This window comes from Podarcis liolepis (assembly GCF_965112155.1).
Source record: "Podarcis liolepis genome assembly, chromosome: 13".
Taxonomy (NCBI): domain Eukaryota; kingdom Metazoa; phylum Chordata; class Lepidosauria; order Squamata; family Lacertidae; genus Podarcis; species Podarcis liolepis.
In genome coordinates this window covers 16,752,483-16,776,940 of record NC_139573.1, presented here as the reverse complement: position 1 = coordinate 16,776,940, position 24,458 = coordinate 16,752,483, and the positions used below count along the sequence as shown (strand labels likewise).

The following is a 24,458-nucleotide window of genomic DNA, read 5'->3' as shown; positions in this document are numbered from 1 at the left end:
AGCAACGAGCAGTGACAGGAGAGCATCAATGGCAGGGAGGACCCTCGCCCTGCTGTGGGTAGGGGGGGGGGTGATGCTGGGACCAGGGGGGCTGAGCCAGGCTGGGATGGAGGAGGCAACCTGAGATGAAGTGGCTTTTTCCTTCTGCTGGTGGAAAGGAGGCTGCCTTACCTGAAAGAGGAGGCAGAGCTGGACCTGACAGCCAAGACCAATCAGCTGGATAATAATAATACCCTAGCCCAGAGGGGAGAGGGTGAGGCACAGCTGCTGCATCTTCCTCTCTCAGGAAGATGGAAAAGTATGGACAAGAGAGGCAGCTGACTGGTTTGGGTATATTCTTGGCCATTAAAAAGGATGGCAAATTACATCATGCATTTTTTCCAGTGTGGAATAAATCAGCATGTTTTCCAGTTTGCATAGAAAAGCAGATCTCAGCACGCTCAGAGGATCAGTGAAGTCAGTATACCAGGGGTGGAAAACTTCAGCCCCAGCTTGTATCCTAATCAGGTTCCAATTCTCTCCCCACAACAATCTCTAAAATAAAATCAATGTTTTTGCCACAAGTCAATGAAAGGAGTCACTGTCACTGCTGATCAAATGGTCTGCAAGGATCAGTGAGGGCAGTAGAGCAGGGGTGGAGCACTTCAGGCCCAGCTTGTATCCTAATTCGGCTCTAATGCTATCCCTCCCTCTCCACCCCACCGTCCCAGCCACAAACACCAACATAAAAGAAATGTTTTTGCCACAGGTCAGTGGAAGGAGTCGCTATCACTGTTGATGAAATAGTCTGCAAGGGAAGAAAAGAATTACTTGAAATTATTGAAAAGGACGTAGGATTCTTTGTATGGTTATCACACGATCAGTTTATTCTCACATGGAAAGAGTACTGGGATTTGTGGAAAGCAGGAGAAGACTACAAGGAGAAAAGTGAAAAATTGCTGAATATGATCCAGAAAAGGGGGGAGGCAACTTGTTGCTGGTTCCTGGAACAAGTAGAAAGGAAACATCCAGGCTCCTTTCAGATTCTGCTAGTTGCAGTCCATGGTGAGTTTGACTTAGAATACTTTTTAAACTTCAAGGACAGTTCAACTACCTTCCTCCTCCTTGCAACAGTCATGTCAGGTAAAGAATTGTCTTTTACAGGCTCGGGTAAAAAATTGGTCCAGGGGAGAGGCCCCTCAGGGCTGAAGTCAGAATCCCCCTTGTTTGTGGAGGAAGGAAGAAGCAGCAAGGTGGAAAACCCAGCCGTTTGTGGGGAAAGTGTTGTGTGTAATCTGTGTCCCTGTGAGGTAAGTGGCTGAACACACGGGCCCAGACCGGGGGAGGGGGCAGCTGCTTCCCCCCAGTCAAGTAAATGAATAAAAATACTTAACTAAAAGTAGGAATTGTAGAAAGATTTTGACAGATTTTTCTGAACACTTGGGGTAAAAAAACACCAAAGTACCTGTCAGGGGTTTAGGAGCAGAGGCACGGGCAAGGGAGGAAACAGAGAGCGAAGGGGAGGAGGCAGAAGAAAAGATGAGTGATGACGACGACCCGAGATCTCCTAGTCTTTCCAGTGAATCAGAGGATTCACAGAAAGGAGCACCAGTGGCCAGGGCAAGGGGGGAGTCTAGGGGGGCACCCCAGGAAGATAGAGCCAGAGGGGACTCAGGGGGGAGCAGCTGGAAATCGGGACCAGCGTCACCGCCAGGAAGCAGGGAAGAGGAAAGGAGCCAGGGGGGAAGCACTGGCAGCTCACCACAGGAGGGAGGGCATGAGTCAGGAGTGGCCACACCTCCATCGGGGAGCGAAGAAACGGTTAAGAGGAAAGTGGAAGGTTGGGCGCGCGCGCCAAGTTCAAATGCAGAGGAAGGCGGCGCAGTAAGCAGCCCCGAAAGGGAACCAGGTCCTAAAGCCCGGCGCAAGGAGGCAGGAGGGTCCGGGTCAGCGTCAGAAGAATCCCGGAAGGAAGAAGCCCCGGGGGGTAGAGGGACCCAGAGGAGGACAGTCAGGCGGAAAAGGTGGAGCAAGGCTAGGATATTAAGTTGGTGCACACGGGGCGGAGACTCAGACGGAGCTTCGCCGATCTAGCTACTAGACGTAGAGTTGCGCGCAGCAGCGTGAGAATGGAAACTGTAATTCAATAAAGACTTTTACTTAATGATCGCTGGCTAGCGTGATCCTCTGTGAGCTAGGATCTTCAAGCAGCTCTGACAGTAAGCTCCGTCTCACGATTGTGGGCATCTACAGCCTCGAGGAGGGGAGAGAAACAGGTGCCTACTAGCGAGCTCACGAACGGCAGACGACATGACGGCTGAGCAGCAGATAGAGGAACTCAGAAAAGCAGTGGCACAACTGAATGCCGAGGCTCTCGCATCCAGGAAGAGAGAGGAGGAGGCAGCTGCCGCCTGCAGGGATCTCCAGGTCAGGTTAGACGTGCTGACAAAGCAGACACCCCGGCAGGAGGGAATTGGGTTGGCGAGACGGACAGGCGGGCTGGTCTCTCACTTCGATGGGAACCTGCAACAGTATCCCAACTTTAGAGCCGACGTACTGTGCGCACTGCAACTGCTGCATAAAGACTTTAGAGATGAGCAAGAGAGAGTGGGATTCATTATGTCCCATTTGCATGGGGATGCTAGAGCATGGCTACGCAATTTATGGAGAGATAAGGATCCGGCGCTCCAGAATGCAGATGCCTTTATTAAAGCGATGGATGGGTGTTTTTTATCAAGTATTGACGTGGATCTTGCACGGAAGGAGGTGCATGGGCTGAGACAAGGGAGGGCCAGCGTGAGGCAGTATCATGCCCGCTTTTTCGCCTTGGTCAGTGCCCTGGAATGGGACAGAGATTCGGCTCCTGTAAGAGACCTCTTTTGGGAGGGGCTGCACAACTCGATTAAAGATGAGATCGCGAGGGGGGAGAGACCCCGAACCACCCAGGAGGTCGTTCAGAGGGCACTGGCAGTGGGGGTGAGGCTGGAAGGACGTCCGTGGAGCAGGGACGAAGGGCGTGGAGGGCGCGAACCAGCCAGGGGCCCCTCCTTCCTTCCCAGAGAAGCAGCGCGGGCGCAATCCACGCCTCCGCCAGGAGGAGGAGCCGAACCTATGGAGGTTGGAGGTGCAAGGGCTCAGTCAGCAACCAGAGCCCTAGCACCGGCAGCAGTGAAAGCGAAGCCTCCTAGAGGGAACAGGAAGTGTTACGTCTGTGAGGAGCCAGGGCATATGGCAAAAGAGTGTCCCCAGAGGCTCCACAAGCTTACTGCAGCCTCGGCAATGGTGACTGCAGCAACGCAGCAAGGGGGACCACAGCAGGGAAACGACGCAGTCTGGCTGGAGGAAGAGGCCCTGGGGCCCAGCCAGACGTGTTAGTGACGCAGTCCCCAGAGGTTTTACAGCCCGTGAACCCCCTCCCGCCCAAACCAGTGGTGAGGCTCACCGCATCTCTCCAGCTGCCCAATGGAATCACCACTGACGTGCCCATCACAGTTGACTCGGGCAGCAACGCGGACTTTATAGGGCAGGACTTTGTCGACAAGCACGCTATACAGTTGCTGCCGGCCACACTGCCCCTGCAGGTTGTCACGGTGGATGGCAGGGAGTTGCTAGGGGGGCAAGTGGTGAAGCAGACGCCGCCCATGGCGATGCGACTTGGAAATCACAAAGAAATCATCAGCTTCAATGTCACTCAACTATCGGATACGCCCATTGTATTGGGAATGAGTTGGCTGGACAAGCACAGCCCAACGCTGGCTTGGTACCAGAGGCAGCTGATCTTCGGCTCTTCCTTTTGTGCTGAACACTGCATCGTGCCCCGGCAGGAAGGAGAGGAAGAGGAGTCACAGCTGCTGCTAGGCACGCTGCAAGCGATTCCCCACAAGTACGCAGAATTTTTGGAAGTTTTCTGCGAGAAGGAGGCAGACAGGCTACCCCCTCACAGACCATATGACTGCAAGATTGACCTGCTGCCGGGGGTGGCGCTGCCTAAGGGGAAACTGTATTCCATGTCAGAGGACGAGCTGCAGGAACTCAAACAGTTCATAGATCATAATTTGGAGCGCGGTTTCATCCGAGAGTCCAAGGCAGCGGGGGGCAGTCCAGTATTCTTTGTTAAAAAGCGAGACACGCCCCAAAAAAGACTGGTCGTGGACTATCGCATTTTAAACAATGGGACCAAGCCGTCGGACTTCCCCATGCCCCGAATCGACGACCTCCTGGCGAAGGTGCGGAAGGGGAAAGTGTTCACCAAGTTAGACCTGCGAGGGGCGTACAACCTCATTCGTATGCGGGAGGGAGATGAGTGGAAGACGGCCATGTTCACGCCACTGGGTACCTACGAATACAGAGTTATGCCCTTTGGATTGCAAAATGGCTCCCACGTTTTTCAAGCTTTCATGCATCACGTGTTGGCGGGACTTCTCTACAAGACGTGCGTCTGTTTCTTAGATGACATCCTGATCTTTTCGGAATCGCAGCAGGAGCATGACAGACACGTCAAGGAAGTGCTGACCAGACTAAAGCAACATAGGCTCTACGCCAAGCTGGAGAAGTGCCAATTTGACGTGACGGAGGTGGATTTTCTGGGCTACAAGTTGTCTGACAAGGGGCTCGCCATGGACAGCGCCAAGGTTCGCGCGGTATTGGATTGGAAGAGTCCACGCAACCGGAAGGAGGTCCAGAGGTTTGTTGGCTTTGCGAACTTCTATCGCAAGTTTATCAAGGGCTTCGCTATGCAGACAGCGGCCATCACAGACACGCTTAGCTCCAAGAAAAAGAAGTTCGTTTGGACAGAGGAGGCGGAGCAGTCCTTTCAGGCACTCAAGCGTCTCTTCGCGTCGGAAGAGCAGCTGCTTCACGTCAACCCCAGCAGGCCGATGAGGGTGGAGACAGACGCCTCGGACAGAGCCGTGGGGGCGGTCCTGCTGCAAAAGGACCAGCAGGGGGTGTGGCGACCGGCAGCGTTCTACTCCAGGAAGCTCAGCAAGTCCGAGCAGAACTACACCATCTGGGACAGGGAGTTGCTGGCCATTCATGCAGCGTTCAAAGCGTGGAGGCACTTCCTGATCGGCGCCAAGCACACGGTGCAGGTTTGCACGGACCACAAGAATCTGGAGCACTGGCGCACGGCACAGTTCCTAAACCAGAGGCAGATACGTTGGGCTGAGTTTTTTGCGAACTTCGACTTCCGCATAGAGTATGTCCCGGGGGACACTAACATCATGGCGGACGCCCTCTCCCGTAAGCCACAGTATCTGGAGGACGCAACGCCAGCGGCCGCCATGCACATCTTCGCACCAACAGTATGGGTGTGCGCCGCGGCCACCGTGGACCTGGAGGCGGTGCGACGAGCGTTGCAGGATGACTCCTTCGCGCAAGCAAAGATGGCAGAGGTGCAAAGGGGCACGGCTGCGGCCGACGGTTTCCAGCTACGAGATGGATTGCTCATCCGTAAAGGGGCCATCTACGTGCCGGGAGACGACCTTCGCGCCAAGGTGCTGCAGCAGCTGCACGACGCGCCCACGGCCGGGCACTTTGGCAAGGAGAAGACGGTGGAATTAGTAGCCAGGGATTTCTGGTGGCCTGGAATGAGAGGGGAGGTCGCAGACTACGTGGCGAGGTGTGACACCTGCCAGAGGGCCAAACCAGTGCACAAACCGCCGGCCGGACTGTTGGAACCGCTGCAAACTCCGGTCGAACCTTGGGAAAGGGTGGCCCTGGACTTTGTCACGGATCTGCCCAGCTCGAGGGGCAAGACGGCAGTGCTGGTGGTGGTAGACCTGTTTTCCAAGATGGCGCATTTCATTCCGTGTGCTAAGGTGGCCACGGCGGAGCAAACCGCCAAACTGTTCATAGACCACGTGTTCAAGGTTCACGGTCTGCCACGGTCTATTCTGTCCGACCGGGGGCGGCAGTTCATCTCGAATTTCTGGCAGAAGCTGATGGGCTTCCTGAACGTCAAGATCAACCTGGCGTCGGCGAGACACCCGCAGACCAACGGGCAAGCGGAGCGGGTCAATGCCATTATGCAGCAGTACCTGAGATGTTATGCAAATCAACAGCCTGCGACGTGGGTGGATTACCTGCCGCTTGCCGAGTTCACGTGTCCACGGGGGTCACGCCGTTCTTCGCCAACAACGGGAGGCACCCCAGAACCTTCCCGGGACTGGAAAGAATGGGAGAGGGGGAGCCGCAGACAGCAGATGCGTTCGCGTCGGAGCTGCAGGAAGTCCACGATCAGCTGAGGCGCCACCTGGAGCTGGCCAAGCACGCATACAAGGTACAAGCGGACAAGCACAGAAGGGTTGGCGAAGAGCTCCACGTGGGAGACTGGGTTTGGTTAGCAGCCCACGCAGTGCCGGCCAGGTCGTTGGCCAAGAAGAAACTAGGGCATAAACAACTGGGGCCCTACCAAGTCGAAGAGCAGGTCAACCCGGTAGCGTTCAGACTGGCACTTCCGGAGGGTTCCAGAATGCATCCGGTATTCCACAGATCGGTGCTCACTCCCTACAGGGCACCGCACAGGTTCCAGGAACCCGGAACGGCGCCGAGTCCGGTCAGAGGCAGAACAGGGCACGCGGGAGTGGCACAGAAGGAGCGCATCAACGAAGTCACGGAGATTTTGGACTCCAGATGGGGGGAAGAGGGGGTAGAATACTTTCTCGCCAAGGAGGGCACCCCGGCCAGTGCGAACAGCTGGGTGCCGGGCTACGCCTTGGACGAACCTCTCCTCAAAGACGAGTTTCATGCCCTCTTCCCCCATAGACCTATGCCAGCAGACTTTTTCGACGACTGGCTTTTCACGCCCACGCTTTCGGCCAGCACTTTCCGGGGGTTCGACTCGGACGAGGACCCGACACAAGACGTCCGTTCCCCGGAGGGGTCACCCTCGGGATCTGCATCAGAACCCTCGTATTGGTGGGACGATAGACCAGAGGAGCAGTTCCGCAGACGGTGGCTGGAAGGCCCAGGACGAGCAACACCGCCAGGAGGAAGTGAGGGAGAGACGGACATGGACGTTTTCGGGGACGACCCTGGTTTCGAGCACGGCGGCACAGAGATGGAAGCGGAGGTGACCGTTGTCGACGAGAGCAGGGAGGAAGACCCGCGAGACTTCAGATGGAGACCCGCCATGGGAAGCGACCGATATCCGACGTTCGTCCCTTTGCAACAGCAGCCCCCAGCTCCAGCACCGGAAGGAGGGGAGGGGGGAATGGGGGGCTTCGAGGGGGGGATGGATGTCAGGGGTTTAGGAGCAGAGGCACGGGCAAGGGAGGAAACAGAGAGCGAAGGGGAGGAGGCAGAAGAAAAGATGAGTGATGACGACGACCCGAGATCTCCTAGTCTTTCCAGTGAATCAGAGGATTCACAGAAAGGAGCACCAGTGGCCAGGGCAAGGGGGGAGTCTAGGGGGGCACCCCAGGAAGATAGAGCCAGAGGGGACTCAGGGGGGAGCAGCTGGAAATCGGGACCAGTGTCACCGCCAGGAAGCAGGGAAGAGGAAAGGAGCCAGGGGGGAAGCGCTGGCAGCTCACCACAGGAGGGAGGGCATGAGTCAGGAGTGGCCACACCTCCATCGGGGAGCGAAGAAACGGTTAAGAGGAAAGTGGAAGGTTGGGCGCGCGCGCCAAGTTCAAATGCAGAGGAAGGCGGCGCAGTAAGCAGCCCCGAAAGGGAACCAGGTCCTAAAGCCCGGCGCAAGGAGGCAGGAGGGTCCGGGTCAGCGTCAGAAGAATCCCGGAAGGAAGAAGCCCCGGGGGGTAGAGGGACCCAGAGGAGGACAGTCAGGCGGAAAAGGTGGAGCAAGGCTAGGATATTAAGTTGGTGCACACGGGGCGGAGACTCAGACGGAGCTTCGCCGATCTAGCTACTAGACGTAGAGTTGCGCGCAGCAGCGTGAGAATGGAAACTGTAATTCAATAAAGACTTTTACTTAATGATCGCTGGCTAGCGTGATCCTCTGTGAGCTAGGATCTTCAAGCAGCTCTGACAGTACCGTATTTTTCGCTCCATAAGATGCACCTGACCATAAGACACACCTAGGAGGAGGAAAACAAGAAAAAAATTTTCTGAATGAAACAGTGGATGCGTAGCCTTATGAGGCTTTGCCCTCGGGTGGGAAAAATATTGCGCCTGGGAAAGGGAAGTGGGAGTCAACAGACACTCAAGGAATAGTTTCGGAGAAAAGGCTTTTATTTCTGCCATCCATGAACTGGTAGAAGGAGCAAGTGTGATAAGTCACAAAAAGCATGCACGAGTTCACAATCATGTGCACAAACGTATATACCCCTTCCTAGTTCCCTCCCCCTTTCTCCTCCCTCAGGAGTCCTGCCCCATGTTGAGGTTCCTGAGCATGTACAGAAGGCTGTTGTCAGGGAACTGCCATCAGAGCATCAGGTGGTGGAGGGACTCAGGCAGGATGAAAGAGACTCAACTGCTGAAGCAGGGACCAGCAGGGGGAGGAGTGGGTCTCTGAGGGAATGCGAGCAGGAGGGAGGGCTCAGGGAGGCTTCCAGCGAGAACAGTGGGGAGGTATCGGAGTCTCCCATAGGGAGACCCACACCTCGCAGGAAACTGTCACGCCGTGAGTCCAGGAGACGCGTTTCCGTTAAGGAACTTCTTTGCTGGAAACGCTTCCGCAGACAGCCACTGTCGGACTCTACTAGTGACTAGAGCAGACATGTCTGAGGAGCTCCGTCACACACGGAGGTTTGTGGGGTCGCACAAACTCTGAGGGAGCACGTTTTCACGCACAAGCAGCTAATCAAACCCTCACAGCAGTCCGACAGTCTTTGTACGCTGCCTGTGCAAGAGAAGGCATCATGAGCGAACCAACCGGAACCGGAGGAGCAGGGGCTGGAGCTGGTCCAAGCTTGGAAGATAGATACCGAGCGTTGGAGGTTCAACTGGCCCTGCAGACGGCGAGGCTGGAGGAGAGAAGGGCTCAGGATGCAGACAAGAAGGGGAGAGCCACTCAATTCCCCAGAAAGGTACCAGGATTGGTGCAGAAATTTGGGGGGGACCCCAAGGACTACCATGCTTTTAGGACAGAGATGCAATATGCCCTTAATGTGCAGTTCGATGAGTTCCCTGATGAGGAATCGCGAGTTGCTTTTGTAATTGGGCATCTTGAGAAAGGGGCTAGAGACTGGGTTCGACCCCTAATGGCAACGCACAATGACATACTAAAGGACACAATGAAGTTCTTTCGTGCAATGGATATCATGTTTTCCAGCGATATTGAGGAAGGGGTGGTGCGCAGACAGCTAATGGCTTGTAAGCAGGGAAGTCGATCTGTCCGTGAATATTGGACTGAGTTTACCATGCTGATTCACAGACTGAGTTGGGATTTATCGGCGGCACCCGTTCAAATGCTATTTGAAGAAGGTCTTTCTTCGGGGGTGAAAGACGAGCTGGCACGGAGCCCCAGGGCGGAGTCTATGGATCAGCTGACCAAATCTGCGCTGACCATAGGAGCGCGGCAGGAGGCAAGAGCCTTGGAGAGGCGGGAAGGGAGAGGGGAACGTTGGAAGGAGTTCCGCATTCCAGACATTCCTGAGCCAGCTTTCCCGCCGGCAGAGCCGATGGAAATCGGAACAGCGCGCGCGCGCGCATTTTCAAAAACCAGCGAGGGAGCTAAGAAGGAGGGAAAGGGCCCCCGGAAATGCTATCTCTGCCAACAGCCAGGCCACTTTGCCAGAGTCTGCCCCCAGAGGAAGGAATGGCAAGGGATGGTGGGAGCTGTTGAGGGGGGAGAAGAAGGGGGAGCGGAGCAGGTAAAAGCCAACGCCTGGTTGCCACAATTGGGGCACTGCAGCCAGGCCAAAGAGCAGTGAAAGTGCCCGTGCCAGAAGCTCCTCGACCTGCTCTAGTGATTGAAGTGTCGCTAGAGCTGCAGAATGGGCACCCCCTAAAAATAAAGGCGCTATTGGACTCAGGCAGCTCCTGCAATTTTATGAGCAAGGAGTTTGCTGCTGAACACCAGATACAGACCATCCCTTTAAGCAACCCCCTGCAGGTGACCACGATTGATGGCAGGGAGTTGTTGGGAGGAGGAGTCCGCTTGCAGACTGTCCCAATGATAATGAGGGTGGCAAGGCACACAGAACTGATAGCGTTTAATGTGGCCACCCTGGGAGGCGCTCCCATTATTTTGGGAATGAGCTGGCTAGCTCTACATGATCCGCTGGTTGGCTGGCATCAAAGAGTGGTGTCCTTTGGTTCAGCACATTGCCTAGAACACTGCAAAGGGGAGAAGGGTTCAGCAGGGGCCCAAGCCACCCTAGCAGGGACTGAAGTAATGGGGAAGGTGAAGGTACCACCACAGTATGCAGATCTCAGCGACGTGTTCAGCGAGAAGGAAGCTGACCAACTACCACCTCATAGACCCTTTGATTGTCAGATCAATTTACTCCCTGGAGCACAGCTTCCCGTGGGCAAGTTGTATGCCATGTCAGACAGGGAAATGCAGGAGTTGCGAGGGTTCATTGACAAGAACCTGAAGAGAGGCTTCATCAGAGAGTCCAAGGCAGCAGGGGGGAGCCCAGTGTTCTTTGTGGACAAAAAAAATGCGGACAAGCCGAGACTTGTATGTGATTTTAGGCGGCTGAATGCAGTGACTGAACCGGTGGCGTTCCCTATGCCCAGAATTGATGATATTTTGACCAGGGTGAGGAAGGGAAAGATTTTCACAAAGCTGGATCTAAGGGGGGCGTACAACCTGATACGCATAAGGAAAGGGGATGAATGGAAAACCACCATGTTTACCCCTTTGGGGGCGTTTGAATACCTCGTTATGCCATTTGGATTACAAGCAGGCTCCGCGTGTTTTCAATCTTTTATGAACCACGTGCTGGGCCCTTTGCTCTACAAGAATTGCGTTGCCTTTCTAGATGATGTGTTGGTGTATTCTGAGAATGAGGAGCAACATGTGAGAGACGTCAGAGAAGTGTTGAGCAGACTGCAAGCCAACAGGCTGTGGGTCAAACTGGAGAAGTGTCGGTTCCATACCAAGGAGGTGGAATTCCTGGGGTACCGCCTGTCAGACAAGGGATTGGCCATGGATCCCGGCAAGGTACAGGCAGTGCTGGAATGGAAAACACCCAAAACCAAGAAGGATGTGCAGAGGTTCCTAGGGTTTGGAAACTTTTATCGTAAGTTCATCCGCAACTTCGCCCATCTGACGGCGCCCATCACTGACTGTCTCAGCAGTAAAAAGAAGTTTGTATGGACGGCGGAGGCGGAGCGAGCGTTTGAGGAACTGAAAAGGGCCTTCGCCTCTGAAGAACAACTTCTGCATGTGGATTTACGAAAGAAGCTAAGGGTTGAAACAGACGCATCTGACAGAGCCATAGGGGCGGTGCTTCTTCTGCAGCCGGGGAAGGAGGAGTCAGAGTGGCGTCCGTGTGCCTTCTTCTCGCGGAAGCTGAACAAATCCGAGAGGAACTACACGGTGTACGACCGAGAACTGCTTGCTATTCATGAGGCGTTCCGGAGATGGAGGCATCTGCTAGTTGGTGCACAACATAAAGTGCAAGTGTGCACGGACCATAAAAATCTAGAGTACTGGAGAACGGCGCGAGTGCTCAACCAAAGGCAGTTGAGATGGGCCCAAGAGTTCTCCAAATTTAACTTTGAGATTTGTTATGTGCCAGGCCCAGAGAATGTTAGGGCGGACGCTCTCTCACGCAAACCTGAATATTTGGAGGGGGAGGGAGCACCCGAAGAAACCCATATCATTCCAGAGGACCGCTGGGTGTGTGGGGCGACTTTGGTGGGGCAAAGGGAATTGGTAGAGGGTACGGTGCAGGATGCATACGCCCAGGGGAAACTCAGGGATCTCAGAGGGGAGGAAGACAAATCCGGTGGTTTTGAGGAGAGAAATGGGGCATTGTATTATAAGGGAGCGTTATATATACCTGAAGGGGAATTGAGGGAGAAGGTACTCAAGCAGCTGCACGATAGCCCCACAGCAGGGCACTTTGGGCAACACAAAACCATGTGGCTGGTTACCAGGGAATTTTGGTGGCCCAGGGTCAGGGAAGATGTGCGGGAGTATGTGAGAGGGTGTGAACAATGCCAAAGAGCCAAGGGGGAGAGGCAGGCGCCGGCTGGTTTATTAGAACCACTGCCCACACCTGAGAGACCGTGGGAAGCAGTGGCAATAGATTTCATGACTGATCTGCCAAGGTCTAGAGGGAAAACAGCCATCATGGTTGTAGTAGACCTGTTAACTAAAATGGCCCACTTCATAGCCTGCTCACATGCGGTTACAGCAGAAGAAACCGCCAAATTGTTTGTAGAGAATGTGTTTAGGTTGCATGGCGCCCCCTTGAGGGTGGTTTCAGACCGAGGGAAACAATTTACTTCCAGGTTCTGGAGGAAGCTCATGAGCTTACTGCATGTAGAGGTTAATTTCTCGACGGCCCGTCATCCTGAAACCAACGGGCAGGCGGAAAGAGCAAATGGGGTTCTCCAACAATATTTGAGGTGTTATGTTAATGACAGAGAGAATGATTGGGTGGAGAAGCTGGCGTTGGCAGAATTTGCCTACAACAATGCAGAGAACGTGTCCACGGGGATGAGCCCCTTTTTGGCTAATCACGGGTGCCATCCCAGAGCCTTCCCAGGGGGGGAGGGGGAGAACTGGAGCGTTCCAGCTGCAGAACAGTTCGTGGAAGAAATGGAAGCGATCCATCGCCAGCTCCAACTCAACTTAAACAGGGCTAAGGAGGAATATAAGAGGCAGGCAGACAAAAACAGAAGGGAAGGTGAAAGCATCAGGGTGGGGGACCAGGTGTGGCTGTCAACCCAAGGGTTGCCATTCAAAGGAGGTTGTAAGAAATTAAGACCCAAAAGGCTGGGTCCGTTTGAAGTCATACAGCAGGTCAATCCAGTGGCTTTCAGGCTCCGGTTACCGAACCACATGAAGCTGCACCCAGTTTTTCACAGGTCGTTGCTGTCACCGTATAGAGGAGACAGTGAGGGGAGGGTCACTAGGGGACCAGCAATGGAGGAGAAGGAACACAGCTACCATGTAGCGGAGATCCTCGATTCCAGGTGGAAGGGAGATCAAGTAGAGTATTTGGTAATGTGGGAAGGGGAACCGGAGTCGGAAAACACCTGGGTTAGGGCAGAGGATGTCAATGACGAGGTTTTAATAGAGACTTTTCATCAGAGGTTCCCACGTAAACCTCAGCCTGTAGCGAGGTTCCGAAGGGAATACTTTGCCACCACCGACGAGGAAGAGGAGTTGGAGGGGTTCCCAGATTCTGAAGAGGAGGAGGATTCAGCTGGCCAGGACGACGATCGATGGAGAGAATTGTTCGAGACGTCAGAAGATGAGGAAGATTCGTTTCGGGGTTTTAGCCCTTCACCTCCCAGGGGGGAGGAATTGGGAGGGGGTGAGGGGGGCCCTGGAGGGGAGGTGGATGTCAGGGAACTGCCATCAGAGCATCAGGTGGTGGAGGGACTCAGGCAGGATGAAAGAGACTCAACTGCTGAAGCAGGGACCAGCAGGGGGAGGAGTGGGTCTCTGAGGGAATGCGAGCAGGAGGGAGGGCTCAGGGAGGCTTCCAGCGAGAACAGTGGGGAGGTATCGGAGTCTCCCATAGGGAGACCCACACCTCGCAGGAAACTGTCACGCCGTGAGTCCAGGAGACGCGTTTCCGTTAAGGAACTTCTTTGCTGGAAACGCTTCCGCAGACAGCCACTGTCGGACTCTACTAGTGACTAGAGCAGACATGTCTGAGGAGCTCCGTCACACACGGAGGTTTGTGGGGTCGCACAAACTCTGAGGGAGCACGTTTTCACGCACAAGCAGCTAATCAAACCCTCACAGCTGTCTTGGAACTATTGTGGACTCTTGGCAGGAAAGGGGGTGAGGGGGTTTTCAGAGTGTTCCCGTTGTTTCATTCTTGTGCTTTGGCATGGTTCCCGGAGAGAAAGCAAGTTGTAATGTGGTTCTGAGAAAGGCCTGAGAAGACAATGGGCTCTGTTCTCTACCTTGTTGCAATCTTTTTAGTTTCAGCAAGCGGAATGTTTCTGATGCTTAGCTGCTGAGAAAATGATTTTGAAAATCTTTGAGAAGCTTTGAGCCTGCTTTGGTGGGGGTGACTTCGGGCCTAGGTGAGGTCACCTGTCCTCACCTTCCTTCAGATGTATGATTTTTGTGGTTCATGCTGTGGCCACAGACATGATATGTGATTTGACAGTGAGTTTGGGGTAGCCCAATGCAAAAATCCTGAGGATCCATGTGCATCCGTGCTTTGTAACCACGTTTTTCTGCCATTGCAGCCCCACGAAACAGTGGATGTGTGGTCTTTTTGGTGCAGGCTATAGCCATGGACATGCTATGCGATCTGATGGAGAATTTGGGGTGACCCAATGCAAAAATCCTGAGGATCCATGTGCTTTTACCTCCCTCCTTTATCACTAGAGTCCCTTATCTCCTCTCCTGATCGCTTGCTGATCAGCTGCTCATCTGCTTTGTTTCAACACTCCCTTCCCTCTTTCTATAAAAAAAAGCACAAATTGCTTTTTGCCCCTGGGCAATTCGGCTCCCGGGACCATGCATTCACTCCATAAGACGCACAGACATTTCCCCTTACTTTTTAGGAGGAAAAAAGTGCGTCTTATGGAGTGCAAAATACGGTGATTTTAAACAACTGTTGTTGAGACATTTCATTCCAAATCTGCCAGACACAGCCAGACAGATTACTCCTGAGTGTCCCTGCTCAGGAACTGGAGCCAGACCAGCCGCCTGGTTCTCTAGGGAGCTGGTAATGAATAAGCGTGTGAGAGGGTGACTACAAGAAGAAGAAGAAGAAGAGTTTGGATTTGATATCCCGCCTTTCACTCCCCTTCAGGAGTCTCAAAGCGGCTAACATTCTCCTTTCCCTTCCTCCCCCACAACAAACACTCTGTGAGGTGAGTGAGGCTGAGAGACTTCATAGAAGTGTGACTGGCCCAAGGTCACCCAGCAGCTGCATGTGGAGGAGCGGGGAAGCGAACCCGGTTCACCAGATTACGTGACTACCGCTCTTAACCACTACACCACACTGGCTCTCAAGGAAGTTGGCAGAATGAGTCTGACTGAACACAGACTAGAGCCTCTTTGAAGACCTATTCTGTGGCAGTGCATTCCCATTTCCTGGAATGGGAATGTTTTCTTACGTTTTCTTTTCCTTTCACTGTATCTCTCATGTGATTGGTTGAGTGTGGGTCACATGAGAGAGGCATTCCATTCGGTTCCAACTGTTATTCCAGTAACTATCATTTTCAACTGTCTTTCTGCTTCTCTCTCTGCGTGTGAGGAGGAAGAATGGCTGCCAAGAGAGAGTTTTCAGGATACTCATTTGGGCCGTGTGTGTTAGTGTGATCTGTCTAAAGTGAAACAGAAAGAGAAAGATCCCTAAATGTTAATAGGGAGAAACCTGTGCAGGGGCTCTCTGTAAGGAACAGGGGGGAATACTGCTGAGGTGAAAGAAAAAACCTTTCATAAGAAACTGTCAGACCTGAGTGAGAACTACTATGGCCAAAATGAATGTAGAAGAAAGTAGCTCTAAAAGAGCCATTAGTGGTCTGTATTTGTGGGTTTGACCTCAAGCAGTGTTCCTTGCTGTGGCCATATGGGTGTTAGAAACAGGAATGTCCTGATTTCAGGTGGAAAAGGGGTCTGGTGCTCATATTGGTGATAAATTATTTTGTTACAGGATCTTCCAGAAACAATCAGAGCAGAGGTGTTTTTGGACTCAGAAATGAGTCGTGAAAGATACAGGTGAGCAATGTCTCTCTCAGTTTTTCAAAGCTTTCTCCTTTAAGGGAAAGGTATCTACATTGAATTTCTTTTTGGGTTTCAGAGAAGTGTTCAGCAGAGCACATTTGGTATATGAAGGTCTCGCAATCATCACATGTGGTGGTCCTCTCTAAAACTTTCCCAAACTACATCTGTGTCAGGGACTGGGCAGAGGAGGAGTGGGGGAGACTTGAACCTTCCAGGGAAGAGAAGACAGTATAGCTTTACAACAGGGGTTTGAGGGAGGTCAGAGGCGGAAGAGAGGGAAAGTTGGGAAATCATGGGAGAGCAAGAGCAACACACAGCTAACATGCTGACATTAGAAAGCATTCCAGACACGCCATCTTCCAGAACCCAGCGAGCCTTTAAAGTAGGAGAGCTAAGAGGTCAAAGACAGTACCAATAGAAGTGACGAATGAGGAAGTGGGAGAGACAGGGTATGTGGAGATTCACTCGGGACAACTCCATTATTGAAGAGACTGGGTTGTATAGCCTCTCTCTGTAAATACTGAATAAAAAAGGATGGTAAGAAATATTCCCTTGTTACGATAATTTTCTGGGCAATAGCTGGGCATTGCTGACAGCATCCTGACCATCTGTCACTTGCACATTGCATTCTTGGGTTCCCAGGAACAGAGCTGGGAAAATATTACGATTCAACATTGGTGTTGCTTAAATCCAATTGTTTATATCCCCCGTCCTCTGAGGAATGGGCTTAGCATCACAAAATGACGTCTAAGCCAAAGCAGATTGTGAGGAAAGTGAAGTCTGTAGGTTTGGAGAAAAGGTTTTTCTACTCCTTAAATAAATGTATACATACATTTTATTTTGAAGAAAGGTGGGATAGAAATCAAAGTGTTGGGATGTGGTTAGTTGTTAAGAGAGGATATATTTGTTAGATATTATCCTTCCTCATGTTTGTGAGTTCAGCAGAGTGCCATCCATTTGCAGCTTAAAAGAGAAGCCTTACATAGACTAGTTTTAGCCTTTTAGTTTAAGTAACTCAGGGTGCTTTAAGGCAGGCTGATATTACCCTTTTCTCCCCCTTAAAATAACTATTATACACAAAATAGTCTTGTCAAAGGTAAAAATAACGCTTACTCATTCAGAATGCTTCTTATAAGCAGCTTTATTCAGGCAGGCTTAAAATGGTAATCCGGTTACAAAGACATGCTTAAGTCTAGCTTAGAAATGGAGCCTGAGACTGGAGCTCAGACTTAACCAGATCTTGCACCTTTGCAGACATGGTGGAGAAGAGCAGAAAGAAGGTGTGCCCAGGCAGAGAGGAGGAGATATAGTTGCGCCCACTTCCTGCCTGGGCACAAGGGTTTTTTTATCACAGAGCTCTTGCTAGCATGTTTACGGGAAAACCTATCTAGCAAAACATGAATTGTTGGTTTGATTGCATTTTAAATGTCTCACACAAAGAGCACGTGGTTTTCCCATCCTCATTTTATCTTTACAAGAACCATGTGATGTAGGTTAGGGTAAATGCGAGTCACCCAAGGAGCTGCTTGAAGGAAGGTTGGTGCCTCCTTTCTCCCCCCGCCCTGGGCTTTATTGCCCCTGCTCCAAATCACTGACTTTTGATCTTTCCCTCCAGATTTGCCACACTGTCCAGAGTCCAGACATTTGCTGGGGTGCCAACCATCCACCCCACTTTTCAGTTGTGACCTTGGGGTTAATATTCCACATCTCCATTTCACTCTTTTACACCCTCCTTTCCATACGGGTTTAAGTGTGCTAATCTTCATAGAATCCTAATCTTCATAGAATCATAGGATTGTTGGAAGGGATCCTGAGGGTCATATAGTACAACCCTCTGCAATGCCAGAATATGCAGCTGCCCCATACAGGGATCAAACTTGAAACCTTGGCATTATCAGCTCCAGGGCTTTTTTCATCTGGACCTCACCAGAACTGAGTTCCAGCACCTCTCAGGTGGGTGCCATGGCCATTATAAGAGAAGAAGGGAAGCGTTCATGGTGAGTTCCGGCACTTCTTTTTCTAGAAGAATAACACTGATCAGAACCATGCTCTAACCTGTTGTACTGTTTCTTTCAGATTTTATGGTTAAATATATTGGGGTTGGGATTGCTTCCCATCTGGAAGATGCAGAGGGTGTCCCGCTGATGTTTAATCCACTTTCCTTTCCTTTTGTGCCATTCAGACTGTGCTTCACGGAGGCTGGATCCTTCCTTTGCTTTTATACTGATGTCATATTTGAGGTGAGAGGAGCTGTGACCATCACCTACCACTTGGATTCATGGTCTAAGCACCTGGCTGAACAGAACACGGAGGACTGGGTTGTCGCTGGGCCTTTGATCAACATTGAAGCAGATCCAGCAGAGGCTGTGGCAGCTGTTCACTTCCCTCACTTCTTGTGTCTTGCAGGTATGGTAGGTGAAAAAGTTTATAACAAAATAAATACTGCATGTAACAGAAAGGGTCCAGTGATGAGCTTTGTCATCCACACTCAGGGGAGGTCATGCACAGGCTGGCTGCAGAGGAGTGGTGGGAGGCACCAGTTGGGGAACCCACAAGGGAACCCCCAGGGGAAGAAGGCTCAGAGCCAGGAGACTGCTGGTGGGACAATGACGAGGGATCAGAGGGAGCAGCCTGGGAGGAGGTGGTGTTGCAGGTTGGAGAGGGAACAGGGTTTGGTGAGCAGGAAGAGGCTGTGACCGAGAGCAGTGCAGAGTTGGAGGCTGTAGAGGAGGGGGACTATGAGACTGACGTGAGGCAGGCTACTGAGAAGCCAGGGAGTCTCCCCTTCTGCTGTGACCAGCTTTCTTCTCCATTCGTTTCCCAGAATCAGAAGTGGTATGAAGAAGACAGAGCAAATACAGACATGGTGTTGGAATCTCAGATCCCTTCGGGAAGGACCTGGGGGAGGAAGAGCCTTAGGGAATAGGGGCTAGATGTACCAGAATGAGTTGCAATGCTCAGTAGGTGTGGCTTCCTGGGCTACCCTTCTTTCTTTCTAGGTAAAGATGTTTTCCAAGTCTACATTGCACATTTTGTGGAAGGGGGGATGAGTCTAGAGACCCCAGACAGAGTGGGGCCGTATCGTGTTATTTTGGAAAACCCAAACTTCTCTCCACGTGGAGCCATTTTGAAAACATCATGGTCATGGTTTAAGCGGAAGATACTGGTCCACACTGTGGCACTGCTCTATCAAATGGTTCAATTCCAGCCACCAACATTCCATCTGTACCTCCTACCCAATGACTCTTCTCTAAGAAAGGTAATCGGGATTCTCCAACTCTGATTAGTATTCCAGACGTCCTGGATCTTTTGCTTGACCATAGGACGCCTGACAGTGTAGCTATACAAAATTATGCATCAGAGTGTGTCATGGTTCATGAACTGTATCTCCTTTTGTTGGGCTTGAACTAATTTACCAAACTGCTCTCCAACATTAACATGCCCCTAGAGAGAAGATTGGCAGTTGTCACTCAATGAGTTACCATTTTCTTCGCTCCATAAGGCACACTTTTTTCTTCCTAAAAAGTAAGGGGAAATGTCTGTGAGCCTTATGAAGTGAATGTGTGGTCCCTGGAGCTGAATTGCCCAGGGGCAAAAAGCAGATCATGCTTTCTTTTGTTGAAAGTGGGAAGTGGGTGTTGAAACAAAGCCGCTGATCAGCAAGCGATCGAGAGCAAGATAAGGAATGCTAGCAATAAAGCAGGCTTCCTGGGAGGGGGGAGGTAAAGAACGAACTTGCAAGGAGAGGAGACAGGAAGACTAAAGCAATAAGGAGAGAAATTAGAAGAAAAGGAGGAGCAAAAAACTGCTCCAGCTAAGGAAAAGACACTAAGGCAAACGAGGGAAGGGAGTGTTGAAAGGAAGCAGCTGATTGGTAAGTAATCAGGGAGGGAGATAAGGGACACTAGTGATAAAGGAAGCTGCCTGGGAGGGGGGAGGTAAAAGCCCATGCATCCTCAGGATTTTTACATTGGGTCACCCCAAATTCACTAGCAGATCACATAGCATGTCCATGGGTACAGCCTGCACCAAAAAAATCACACACCCACTGTTGCATGGGGCTGCAGTGGCGCAAAAACGTGGTTACAAAGCACGGATCCACATGGATCCTCAGGATTTTTGCAGTAAAGGGACCCCTGACCATTAGGTCCAGTTGTGACCGACTCTGGGGTTGCGGCGCTCATCTCGCTTTATTGGCCGAGGGAGCCGGCGTACAGCGTCCAGGTCATGTGGCCAGCATGACCAAGCCGCTTTTGTCGAACCAGAGCAGCGCACGGAAATGCTGTTTACCTTACCACTGGAGCGGTACCTTTTTATCTACTTGCACTTTGACGTGCTTTCGAACTGCTAGGTTGGCAGGAGCAGGGACCGAGCAACGGGAGCTCACCCCGTCGCAGGGATTCGAACCGCCGATCTTCTGATCATCAAGTCCTAGGCTCTGTGGTTTAACCCACAGTGCCACCCAAATCACATGTCTGTGGTCACAGCATGAACCACAAAAATCATACATCCACTATTTCATTCAGAATATTTTTTTTCTTGTTTTCTTCCTCTAAAAGCTAGGTGCGTCTTATGGTCAGGTGCATCTTATGGAGCGAAAAATATGGTACTTTTCTTCTCACCAGTAGTGATGTTTAAAATGGCATTTCCAATACTGAAATAAGCATTTTTTACTTGCTGGGTAACCTCCTTTCCAGTGGACCAGTGCCCTGCCTGGCTCCCTTTATAACAGCTTTGTCATTGAAATAATGCAAGCAAAATATATTTATGCTCCAGTTCTAATTTCCCTAATCCTTCTCTGAAATCAGTGGAGCTTCCTTCAAAATAAATGTTTTTTGTGATGACCAAATTTTCCTTGCTTTCTTTAGGAATTGGCTTAGTAGTTACTATGAGGTTTCTCCAAAATCACTGGAGGAAATCCATTGGTTCTGGTTTGCAAATACAGTGGTGCCCCGCAGGACAAATGCCTCGCAAGACGGAAAACCCGCTAGACGAAAGGGTTTTCCGTTTTTGAGCTGCTTCACAAGACGATTTTCCCTATGGGCTTGCTTTGCAAGACGAAAACGTCTTGTGAGTGTTCCGATTTTTTTTCACTTTCCCCCCCTTTTTCTAAGCCGCTAAGCCGCTAATAGCCTTTTAGCCGCTAATCCGCTAAGCCTTTAATAGCCGCTAAACTGCTGATAGCACTAATCCGCTAACAGGGTTGCTTCCCAGACGAAAAAACCGCTAGACGAAGAGACTCGCGGAACGGATTAATTTCGTCTTGCGAGGCACCACTGTATTGCAAACATAAAAGATAAAATGCCTTCTCAATTTCAACTGCTCCTAAGAATTTTATGTTTTCATCAAGGTGTAATGCCTTCTATGGTTTCCTGTGTTGTCTCATTGGGAGAGGTGGCAGGGTGTCCCAGGATAGCTGGCACCCCTCTGTTGCTTCATGGATCAACCTGGCCATTCCAAGAGTCGAGACTGGAGTTCCCCATGGGGTGGAGAAATGACATATCCATATTTTGGTCTCTACTACCAAAGCGGTTTAGTTTTCTTTATATCACTGATGGAGATCCTGTGTCCTTTAAAATGCTGCGGGTCTACAAAACCCATCATTCCTGACTCATGACATCTAGAAGCTTGCAGCTTCTCCATCTCTGCCTTACATGCTGCAACAAAGCCAAGAAAGGGTAGGGATCCAGTCTTCCAGAAGTTGGTTACCTTTCTTGCATATCTCAAAAGTGACCTTTCCCTTTCCCAGGCGGTTCATGAGCATGAAGTACAGTGTCCTTCACAGAGAATAGAGAAGCCCCCCTGGACCCTGAAACCTTTGACAATTGGCTGTCGCTTCTTTGTGGAGACAAATGATGTCAGAATCTGTCCCAAGGTGAGGCACAAAGATGATGAAAGGCTTTGCTAGGGCAGAGCCAAGGCTGTAAAGTATGAAAACAGGGGAACTCCACCAGGATCCCCCTCACCCTTTAATTTGACTCCCTTGAAACGGTTGACTAGGCCATGCTCTGTTTGCACATAAGGAGGTTTCATGCTTCCCCACAGGAAGTGAAGTTTCAATATCTGGATGCTGACAAGATGCAGCAGTATGTGGAACTGTCTGCTGAGCAAATGCAAGATACCTTCAACTTTAGTGTGATGGAGAAATGCACAAATGAACTCATCTGGGAGGCCCTTGTGACACAAAGTGAGTTGGAATGGAGGAAGATCAGAAGGTTGGACCATAATTTGGGAGGCAGGGTGATAAAGAACATCCCAGTCACATTCCCTCTCTAACTGCCTCTTTCCTGTTCTCTTTCAGAAGACTTAAAGTCCCCTAAGATGAGTTCTCCTCTTCTACATGCAGCACAAGGTCAGCAAGTTCTAATTATTTCCTCTTACTTTAAATCTCACCTTCCTCCCCGTGGGAGCACAGAGTGGCTGGTGATAAGAGTACTGCTGTATACATGGTACAACACAGAAAAGTCACTCTTGTTATGGAATTGCCTTCCAATATAGCTCCACCAGGCTTTATATTCTCTTTTGGTGCCAGATGAAGGTATTTCAATGCAGCTCAGTTATGTAAAAAACAACTTTGCCGTGGATTCAAATAACCTAATGTGTTGATGGAATCTTGTCCAAGTGCTCACACTAGTGCAATTGGGCTCTCCTCCCTGCGCCCCCAGATGCGCTTTGAAAGGGTCAGGAGAACCTCCAGAACAGTGGGAAAGGGAGTAATGTGTGTTCTTGGCTGTTGTGGGGAGAACTCTCAGTCTGTCAAGTAGAAATGGCCATAGAGGGTGATGTTGAATTTCCCCTGGTATGTTTTACCACATGGGCTTCTTGGTTTTCAGTGATACTTTGCTGCATCCTTGGTGCAACAAGGAAAAGTCACGTTTGTAATGTTAGGGAATCTCCTTCCAATACAGATTCTCCCTGCTTTATAGTCTCCTTTGGTGCCAAATGAAGGTCTTTCATACCAGCCCAGTTTTGTAGAAGCCACTATGGCCTGGATTCAGCACACCCTGTGTGCTAACGGAATCCAGTACAAATGCTCACGATAGTGCAATTGGGCTTTCCTCCCTGCTGGGCTTGGGCAATATATTGATATATATCACCCAGGACCCAGTATGAGGGACAGACCATGATGTCAGTTTCACTCAGCGGTGTATCGCTGGTGAAACTGCTGGGCACCTGAGTCCCTCTGCTAGCAGCACTCGCTGGAGGGAGTCAAGGTCCTCTCCTGGTTCATGTCCCATGATCATCATTTTCCCATAGCCCCTCCTTGTTTCATATGTATCCACACACTTTTGCTTTCTCTCTTTCCCAGGTGCTTCTTGCTGCACATCAGCCGATGCAGCATCCAGCAGCACTGACTCAGGACATGGTGTGGAAAGCAGGTAGGGCTTAAGGTTCCCTTTCCTCACAAAAGGCCAGTCTTGCTATTAGGCCCAGTGAAGCAGCTTGGCCTTTATTGCTGATAAACGTAAGGACCATTGCAACCCGCATCTCTTCCTGCTCCCTCTGTGCCAATCCCAGTCACTTGCAGATGGTGTGGCTCCTTCCCGGGTCCCTTTGCTGATCTTCTCTTGTTTTGTGCCTGCTTTCCCCTGCCTCTCGGGTGAAAATGCAGAGTGATGAAGAAGACCACCAGAGACCACCTGGTGTCCACCCTGGAGAACCTGAGGGAGGATGATCTCAACAGGTTCAAGTTCAAGCTGAACGAGATCCCTGTCAGTGCGGACCATGACAAAATTGGCCTGGGGCGGCTGAAGAAGGCAGATGTCATGGACCTGAGCCAACTCCTCCTGAGTTTCTACACGGAGGACTATGCTGTGCAGGTGACGGCTGATGTCCTCAGAGCTATCAACTGCAGGGATGAGGCACAGAGACTCCTCAGCCTCACCAAGAAGAGGTAAGAAAGAAGGAGGGCCAGCTCATGGAACTTGCTAAGAGGCAAATGGAGCACCAGTCGCCCTTGATGTCAGTGCCAGATTACCAAATAGGCAGAATAGGCACCGGCCTTTGGGCCCCACACTGTTTAGAGGCCCGTGACAATGGATCAGAATAATATTGATTTGATTTTGAAAGAAAATTACAAAAGATTATTAGGGGATAATTTATGAGCCCCTCCCTCCGGAGATTTTGACTGCCTCTGCAGGGTTTAATCCTGCACTGCCTGATGCTTAATCCACTGTGGGGTGAGGGGGATTGATTCTGATCATCTCTTCATGGGACTGTGGGGACAAGAGGAGGGGAAAATTACATCAGGGACAACTAATCTGGTGCCCTTCACTGTTGGTTTATCTTTTTTTATTTAGCAGAATTTATATAACGCTTAGTTGTAATAAAATACCTACTGTAAGCAATTTGTATTAAACATAGCATTTTTTTAAGTCAGATGTTTAAAGTGACTTGAGTGGAAAAAATTCAAAATGTTACTAATAAAAGCAGTTAAAATGTAATTTTTTAAAATGAATTCACATATGAAGATGCACATCAGCTTCAAATTATCTGGGTAGGCTTGCCTTAAAAAAGAAGTTTTTTTTTTTTAAAGCAGGCATAATACAAAAAAGGCAACTGCCTAATGTCAATGGGCAGGGAGTTCCACAGTGTAGGGGCTGCCTTGCTAGAATATGGGTTCCTCTCAGGTGTTGGACTGCTGCTCCCACCAGTCCCAACCAAAACAAGATCAAATCTAGATGGGAGAGATTGT

At 50.9% G+C, this 24,458-nt stretch overlaps 1 protein-coding gene across 3 annotated transcripts in view; it reads left to right on the top strand.

The window, feature by feature from the left end:
• Nucleotides 1-24,458, top strand: part of LOC310691145 (uncharacterized protein) — a 63,344-nt gene that overhangs the window by 36,688 nt on the left and 2,198 nt on the right. The window contains exons 6-12 of one of the 3 annotated variants that reach the window (XM_083470758.1): nucleotides 17,946-18,169; nucleotides 18,763-19,022; nucleotides 21,513-21,638; nucleotides 21,809-21,950; nucleotides 22,065-22,115; nucleotides 23,073-23,142; nucleotides 23,376-23,657. The exons of the other annotated variants lie outside the window; for them this stretch is intronic. Coding sequence (XP_083326884.1) covers nucleotides 17,946-18,169; nucleotides 18,763-19,022; nucleotides 21,513-21,638; nucleotides 21,809-21,950; nucleotides 22,065-22,115; nucleotides 23,073-23,142; nucleotides 23,376-23,657 — 1,155 coding nt within the window. The remainder of the gene's footprint in view (nucleotides 1-17,945; nucleotides 18,170-18,762; nucleotides 19,023-21,512; nucleotides 21,639-21,808; nucleotides 21,951-22,064; nucleotides 22,116-23,072; nucleotides 23,143-23,375; nucleotides 23,658-24,458) is intronic. 3 annotated transcript variants of the gene reach the window in all.